The 8,978-nt window shown below is 40.6% G+C and overlaps 1 protein-coding gene across 2 annotated transcripts; it reads left to right on the forward strand.

Annotated features, from left to right (window-relative positions):
• The first annotated feature begins 227 nt into the window (after positions 1-227).
• slc35a5 (solute carrier family 35 member A5) lies at positions 228-8,962 on the forward strand. Of its 2 annotated transcripts, none has more exons than XM_047600913.1 (10): positions 228-326; positions 2,290-2,458; positions 2,561-2,659; positions 3,024-3,157; positions 3,435-3,502; positions 3,684-3,872; positions 4,439-4,633; positions 4,723-4,850; positions 6,603-6,871; positions 7,522-8,962. In XM_047600913.1, the coding sequence occupies exons 2-10, from the start codon at positions 2,323-2,325 to the stop codon at positions 7,588-7,590; spliced, it is 1,287 nt and encodes a 428-aa protein (XP_047456869.1). In that variant the 5' UTR covers positions 228-326; positions 2,290-2,322; the 3' UTR covers positions 7,591-8,962. The 2 variants fall into 2 exon arrangements, with proteins under 2 accessions (XP_047456869.1, XP_047456870.1); XM_047600914.1 differs by having other exon boundaries at positions 258-326; positions 2,293-2,458.
• The last annotated feature ends 16 nt before the right edge of the window (positions 8,963-8,978 follow it).

Raw genomic sequence — 8,978 nt, forward strand, 5'->3', positions numbered from 1 at the left:
TTATGTCTTGCTAATCTGTATATTAATTCTGAAACTTACTTAGTTGCACATAGAAATAAAAATATGTATAAATAATAATTAATAATAAAATGCAATAGTATAAGAAAAAAATTCTATTGTAAGAGTTTCTTTTTATTATGTATTTTATTTTATGATTAATAAAGTTGAAGGCATCCAGAAACCCTGAGGTGATCGCAGTCGCTGCGTGTCGAATGACGTCAACACACATAATGTGTCAACACGCATGCGTACATTAACCAGGAAGTGCTAGTGTTGACAGAATATGATGCTTCCTCTATGTCTTGTTGAAAACTAAACAATAACAGGTGAGTTTATCAAAGTTGTCTTGTCGCTTTCATGTCTTGCCCACGACAGCCTGAGATCTTGTCTCTTTCTGTGAAAATGTGAAGGTAGACGCGTGTTGCTTTTATTTTGACTGTTAATATAAAAAACATGACGGTTGAGATGCTAATCATGCTAGGCTAGCTCTGAACTATGGGTTCTTCTATTCCCTGTTAGACCTGGATTGACTTGACAAATAATAACTGTACTTTTTTGTTGAGTATTATGAATATATGGACATAGCAAGAGAGCTAAACTGCTCTCCAAGACTGTAAGTAGCCATAACTGATCTGTCAATCTGTCGTTATTTTAATTTTTTTTCTGTTGTTTGTTAATAAATTAGCCAAAATCAGCCTAGGAAATGAGCTATAAATTGTTTTTATCACACCAGTAGCTAAAACTAAGGCATATGTTCAGTTTGAATCTCAGGTAGGTAGCAAATGTTCATATTTGAGTTGCTGGAACTAAGATGAAGGAAACAATAGGAACAGGAAAAACATGGTGCCATTCTTAATTTGCATCTTAAGTTAACTTTATACAAAACACCTAACAACACCTATTGTTCAATATGCTTGTATATTATTTCAAGGTACTGTAAGTAAGTTGTTTCAGAAATTTGTGTTTAGTCTAACTCTTTATATAAGACTGATGTACTCCATAGTTTGATATCTGCTTCAGACCATTTAATGCATTTCTTCTTGTTGGGCTGACCATGGCTTGGATAAGTACTAGAAATGTTTAATAATCATCAGTCAGCCTGGTATTATTCCAACAAATAACAAGACATAATGATTACTTTCACTGTCAGTGAGTCTGCTGATCAGTACAATCCTTAATCAGTTGTTTCGTGTATGAAGATATTTAGTTTTCTATCATGTTGCAAAAAAAAGCACAAATTCTATCCATCTATCAATAGTCTCTATTATGTGGTCCTGGATGTTGATGCTGTTCTTGGTTCCCATGTGACCAATCACCAGAAATATAGTTCCTAACAGAAGAAAAAAAAAGAAGAAGAAGTCAGTTCAGGCCAGAACAGAGCAGTCGTGTGAGAAGCTACACAACTGCTTTGTGTGTGTAGTTCATAATAGCTTAAAAGTATCAACTGTATCTTGCAGGATGTAGTTTTTGATGTTTCTGATACAGAAAATGTGTGCATCGCAAGCTTTAACCACATAATTAAATGTTGTAACCTTAAAGGAAGTGAGATTCATTGTTGTTGACTAGTGTTTAAGTTTGCATGTCTCCAAGAACATCAAGAAGAACTTTATCATCATTATATTGAGGTTTAGGCAACAGTATGACATTTACTTCACTGCCTGAAGCATAAAAAGATGTTGCTGATTCTGGTATTCGTGTGGATGTTATTTAGACATGTACCGGACACCTAAACATTGTTGCTGACCAGTCAGCCCCACCCCATAGTAACAACAGTTGCTGCAGCCATCCCCAGCAGATCAGCATGGCCTTCCAAAACTGAAAAACTGGTTAGGAACAATTGGCCTTAAATGTTGTAGTGGATCAGTGTATATAAAACAGCTGCTAGCTAGGTGAATAGAACAGCGTGGCAGCAGTTATTGATCGATAGAGAAGAACCGTCAGTTTCTGGATCTTTATCTAGAAAAATTGGAGGGGTGTGCTGAGTTGAAGAAGTAGTAGAAAAGTATTGAAATGAAAAGTTCAACTTCCAATGGAAATCACAGCTCATACTGCATATTCCAAGCATTTTCAATGCCCAGTATTTGCCAGTTATCTGACATACGACTTGATGCATCGTCAGTGTTTCGCCAACTTCATTTCATTTGGAAACTGAAACCAAATTCCTGGAGACCTGTGATCAGTCTTAAAGCAGCTCTCTCTCTCTCTCTCTCTCTCTCTCTCTCTCCCTCTCTCTCTCTCTCTCTCTCTCCCTCTCCCTCTCTCTCTGCCTTTGTGTTTAATGTATTCCAGCAGGTTTGACTGCATCCAGCTTCAGACCCAGCCATGGTGTGCTGCCACTGCTGCCCCTCCAGCCCCAGGTTCTGCTCTCGCTCGTCGGCCTACACTCTGTCCCTTGGCCTGGGCTTTGTAACCTTGGGGACCAGTCGCATCTTGCTGCTCAAATTCTCTGCCAATGCAGGTAACTGATTGTCAGTAAAACAGACAGACCTGATACCCTCAAGTCAAGTCTAATTTTAAAGTCGTGTTAATCAGTTCTAATGTTTTTTTGCTCTGTTTGCAGAAAACAAGTATGACTTCCTGCCTGCCTCCGTCAATCTACTTGCTGAGGCCCTCAAGCTGCTCTTCTGTCTGGTCATGTCAGTTCGAGTCATAGTCCGAGGTAAAAATGAAAGTCTCTGGTTTTGAAATATTTTAGTTTATGGTTTATTGTTACATTCAGATTTCAGAGGCCTGAATAAGCATTTACTACAATTTTGAGACCGGTACATATAAAGTCGATGAAGTACTCCCATATAAATCAGGATACTGTTGCATGTATACATCTCATCCATGTGTCTGTATCATGAACACAACCGATGGAGCTCTGGCCAAGTGATCATCATTCTAGTGTCTATTGTATCCAGAACACGATTACAACCAGGACAGGCCTCATAAGTGACACCCATGTACATGTAAATACACTGTTTGTTGTGTGAAGGATGAAGAATAAAGGATGTGTGTTCATTCTCTCTTGCTTTCTTCAGAGGGACGATCATGCAGAGAGTTGGGCTGTGGCTCCAGCTCTTCCTTCCTCACCTCACTGAAATGGTCTGTGCCCGCATTCCTCTACTTTTTGGACAACCTCATCATCTTCTACGTGATGTCCTACCTGCAGCCCGTGAGTTGGAATATTGTACTTGACCACTGTCAGAGGGAGATAACTGGAACTTTACATCAGATATTAGATCCTCTGGAGGAACTTCAAATCATTCAACCCACGTTAACACACAGACGTCATTATGTTGTGTTCCTCCTTATCTGGATGTAGTTTTCTCATATCACATCAAAACAACAAAATGTCCCAGGCAAGGCCAAGAGTCGGATATACTTGTTTTGTCCTGTTATCACACAGAGGTTTTATCTCTTAGCTTACTGTTTTCCCCTCTTGTTCCCAGGCCATGGCGGTGCTGTTCTCCAACTTTGTCATTCTGACTACAGCAGTTCTCTTTCGAATTGTCCTGAAGTAAGTGTTGGTTTTTATAAGTCTGATTGTAGAGTGAGAGATGAGGAGTCTGTGCACATGTTGAACATCTTGTCGCACAAGTATTTCACCATACTAGACACCTTGTGCATAAGTATGAAATACTTCTTATATATAGTTATAGATTTTGGTGTTAGACTGTGATTTTGGTGTTTTCCTATAGGAGGCGCCTGTCTTGGGTTCAATGGGCAGCATTGGTTGTTCTCTTCCTGGCCATCGTTTCCTTGACGACAGGATCAGGAGGCCACCAAAACTCCGTAGCTATGCCAGGCATCCACTCAAACCCCCTCTCCACCCCCTCCAACTCCTGCCTCCTGTACACACAGCTTCTGGAACAGATGAGGAACAGCAGGTAACACCATGGATGCAGGGACACATAAAAGTCTGCATGTTGGAAAAAATTAGCCTGGAAGCCAGTCCAGTTTCCCCAGCCACAAAATGTTTTGTGGGAAAAAGTTGGTGTACAACCCATTCAGTTTTTCTTTTTTTTCACTTAACACTTGACACTGTTTTCTCATCTTTTTAGTCAACTTGTCCATAACATGAGTTGCTTTCACTAGTTTCAGCCATTCATCTCATGTCGATGGATCTGTCTTGCACCATATCTTCATGGTAGTTTTTTTTACAAGGTGCTAACAAATTTTTGAACAAATATCTTCTCTTGACATAATTTTTCCAGCCATATTGTGCCAGTACCACAAGTTGTTTTGTAGTTCATGCTACTTAGAAATAAATCCATCTTTGTCATATGTATGTGTCAGTTTTATTTATGAGCTGTTCTTTGACAATTCATGAAATTGAATTGCTTAAATAGCCTATGAATTAACAAATTACTTAAAAACGTTAAACTAAAATAATACTAAACAGAGACCCTTCTTGCATTACCCCTTCCACATTTTTCTCTTGTTGCTTTGCCAGTGAATCGTGGGCATCGTCGCTGCCCGGTGAGGCCTGGAGGGAACGGGTAGTGGAGAAGCTCCGGTCTCTGGGTGTGGGTCACATCCTGCTTCTTCTCCAGTGCTTCATCTCTGCCATGGCCAACATCTACAACGAAAAGATTCTCAAAGAAGGAGACCAGCTCACAGAGAGCATCTTCATACAGAACAGTAAACTGTGAGAAGTAGCTTGCGATGAAATTACAAAGACTGAGCATGCGTCTCACTTTGATTCTAATCTCAGTACCTCGCTGTGTGCTTTTGCAGGTACGCGTTTGGCGTGGTGTTTAATGGTCTGACCCTCGGGTTTAGCAGAGAGGCACGAGGCCTCACCATGCACTGTGGCCTTCTCCATGGACACAACATCTACTCCCTGGGCCTCGTGCTGGTCACTGGTGAGTAATGGAGATAAATTACTTCCTCATATCTAAATTTGTTTGTGTCTTCCAAAATGATTGGTTTAAATGTTTTTTATCAGATGCCCTAATGATCAAGTTAAGCAATAAGGAAACAACACTTTAAGGACAACTACACCGATCAGCCACAACATTAAAACCACTGAAAGGAGTAGTAAATAACATTGACCTTCTTGTTACAATTCAATGTTCTGTTCAGAACCAGACCAGGCGTAGGAGTAACACTCCTTGATGGCAGCAGACATCCCCAGCAGGATGCAGCCTGACACACACAAAAACACTAGGAACAACCCAACAAAAACACTGGGAACAGCACAAGGTGTTGACCTGGCCTCCAAATTCACTAGATCCCAAACTGATCACGTATCTGAGAGATGATCCACAGAGGCCCCTCCCCTCAACCCAGAGGACTCACTAACAACATTCTGACACCACAGGACACCCTCAGAAGGCCCGTTATTAGTGTCTTCTGCTTTGTTAGTGGTCCTTTAAATATTAAGCTGCAGCCAAGAAACCATTAGCTAAGAGGAAAACAAAACAGATACTAAATTCACTTACCAGAACACCCCTAAAATGCAATATACACACAGTGTATATTTAATATCTTTAACTGAAAAGTCCTCGGCAGTATTTGGCATGTGCCTTTAAAACACACTAGCTGTCATTGTTTGTGATGTTAAGCGTGAATTTTTGGCTGTCCTTTTTCTCCTGCCTGCCAAGCAAAACATTTAGTTTAATTCAAACCTCAGTGACACTGAATATAAAGCAGTATCTTCCTGCAGCTGCTCATTACATTCAGTCAAGTACCTGCTCTGAAAGCTTTATGCCTGAATGTGTCTGCAGATTTGTCTGTTGAACGTCAGTGGATTCATCTAAAAGACAAATGTAATGTTGTAGCTGCATTATCTATCCTTCATCTTGCTCTGGATAATACAGACGGATCTTTAGTGTAAATATTATTGTGGACTAACCAGGTTAAAACTCACACATAGACTGTTGGCAGTTCTTTCCAGGTATGTGCATATTTGAACTTGGGCCACTAGAGCTTTAGCATACAGAGGTAGATCTTACCTCTCCATCAGTCTTTTCGCAAGATTAGATAGTCACAGTGCTGCCTTTTGCATTTACAGGTAAGGCCATGTTACTTTAAATGTTAATTCAACTTATTAGAAGTGGAGTCAGCTGTTCAGATCTTGCAAAGTGACTGTTGGGAAGGGCAGAAAGACACATCTGAGTTAGTCATATGTAGTTACACGTAAAGACAAGCAGAGAATTCAAACCTAAATGTCTGAAGCTGCTTACTGTGTAAATGTTCACTCAGAGATTTCCAAGTAAATGTTTGTGAACACATAGTTTTTCCTGTTTCCTGTTTAAATAGATGACCTCAAGCCTGTTAGCCTGGCGTAGTTAGACTCAATTCTTATTACAATATGAATCTGTTAACGTTCTGCTTGGATTTCATTATGGGCCATGTTTCAGCCAATATAGAAAAAATCTTTGGATGCATTTATGATCGTCCTCAACCAATCAGAGACTTGAATACATTGCTCTTTAATTATGCATAGCTTTAAGCCATGATTGGTTAAGTGAAAACTGTAATATTTAGCTAAGTGCAGGATAACCCAGTTCTGTACACAAATCCAAATCTGTCAAGTTGTGTAGAAGTTTAGGGTTGAGCTAAGAAATGTGTGCATTTGAAGAACTAACCCTCCCCTTCTGTCTTCTCCTCAGCTGCTCTGGGTTTATCCGTGGCCTTCATCCTAAAATTTAGAGACAACATGTTTCATGTGCTGACAGGCCAGATCACCACTGTTCTGGTTACCGGCCTGTCCCTCTTCCTCTTTGACTTCCGCCCCTCGCTGGACTTCTTCCTCCAGGCCCCCATGGTGCTGCTGGCCATCTTTATTTACAACGCCAGCCGGCCCAAGGACCCAGAGTACAGCTTGCAGCAGGAAAAGCTGCGGGTCATCAACGGGGAGGTGTTCGAGAGATCCAGAGGGGTAGGGCCCGAAACACAACACTCCCTCTCTCACACAACGTCACTCAGTTTACCCGAACATATAGCCTCCTCCCCTCCTCCCACGCACACACCAGGCTCTCTGTAGGAAACTTGGCTCTCATTTCTCTGTAATGTGAATTCTTAAGAAAGAAACCTGATTCACTGCAGTGTAAGTAGCAGCCGTACTGTGGAACCACGCCTCACCTGTAGTGGATTTTGAAAGAGGAAGCTGAACAAACAGGGGCCCTATCACTAATGCTTTGTCCCAGACTCAAGGAAGCCTCTCAATGTGTAGCACAAGTTTCCAGATCTACGTTTGTTTCTCTGGTGGAGCTGTGACAGAAAAAAAATAATTTAAGGCAAGCAGCTGTTGCCCTCAAATAACTGGAAACAGTTCTGTCCAAAATGTTTACATGTGGACTAAGTGTACTGCATCAATAATTAACACACAGTCACGCACAGATTAAATGTATTTCTTTATTAATTAGTTAAAAGCTCCAAAGACATTTTATTTAAGAGTATTTTAAAAGGGTCTCATTACTAATCAATGTGGGGGCATGTTCACACCTGTCTTTTATGTGACCACATTCGAATTTTAGCACACAATCTGAACAGTCCCATTCTGACCTCCTCACCGTTTTGCTGTTGCAGGATGGCGAGGAGCTGGAGCTGCTCACGAAGCCCAACACAGACAGCGAATCTGAAGAAGAGTCCTTGTAGCACTGACTGATGTACAGCTCGGACACAAGATAAGAGGAATGCTCCATTTCACTGGTACTCGTTGACGTTGAGGGGACAAAAAATCTCTGTCAAAGGGAGGGTTGGCAGGACAACACAGTGACAAAGGGATGGACTAATGATGGCTGAGGCTATTGTGTACATTTGTGAAACGTGTCTGTCTGTATGGGACTGCTGCACCAGCAATGTGTATATAAAGGAAAATACTGCATTTGGTTTCACTGGCTACGTTTACATGGACAGTGTTTCTTAAAACCCGAGATTCAAACTGAAGCTAATTAAAATGATCTGATCAGATATTTACATGTAGCAAAACGTCCTCTGAATTGATGGAATAGAAGACTTTGACCAAGATGTCTCCACGTCTCAACAGTGCAGCTTCATGTTTCTGTCTCCTTCCTTGAAACTCATCAAATGGTTTTTACCCCAAGCATGCTCAGACAGAACTGATTTAAAGAGAAACCAGCAGATCAAGTGTTTCCATATTAGATCAGATTCTACCTGAATGAAAACTGCTTGGTACTGCTTTGGCAGTACTTAATGATTGTATCAGGCTGAATAGGCTTTATTTTTTATGTTATTTAAATGGTGGTGAAGCTGCAGTGTTCATTTTAAGTTCTTTCCATAAAGGGATTTATGTTTTCCAGAACTGCAACTACTAATGCCTGAATTTCTGAAAGCACAACAAACTAGTCCCTGCTTGCCTTACTCTGTCCTGAGCATTCTCCTTTTATTTTTGATTTTTTTTTTTCTTGCTGAACTGTGAACTATTGTGAAATATCGCATAACAGAGTTGCAAGCTTGCATGGATGCTGCTTGTTCTGAAATTGTAATGTTGAATTCTGTCCAAATAATACTCCAATGTAGATGGCTGCATTACAACAAATTCCAGTTCTGTCTGTGTTTAAATTTATATACATTCAGAAGAATTTAAAGACTCCTGTCAGATCTCAGCGTCCTGCTGGAGGTCATGTTGTGCTGAGCTGTGCCAGTGTTCATCCGTAGCACATAGCGGTCCTGCTGTTGGGTTGAGGACCTTCTACGGTCCAGTCCAGCTCACTTAGGGTAGCTTCCGGTCTCCTGGAATCTCCTATATTCTCTTAAGACTATGCTGGGAGAGACTGCAATATGTGGCATATTGATATGCTATCCTGGAGGCGTGCATATTGATATTTATTTGTGATGAAAACAGTTCAATTCATTAGCTGCACAGCATGTGTTTATAATAATGGGTATTAAAGGGAACATGAGGTTGAGAAGGTGAAAAGCCTTCTTACATATTTACAGTGCATACTTTTTGTTTTTATTAATAAAACTGTCTCCACTGTATTCATGAAATAAACAATAAATCAGTTGAATGTGTTTCTCTT

This window comes from Mugil cephalus, chromosome 12, assembly GCF_022458985.1.
Source record: "Mugil cephalus isolate CIBA_MC_2020 chromosome 12, CIBA_Mcephalus_1.1, whole genome shotgun sequence".
In the NCBI taxonomy this organism is placed as follows: domain Eukaryota; kingdom Metazoa; phylum Chordata; class Actinopteri; order Mugiliformes; family Mugilidae; genus Mugil; species Mugil cephalus.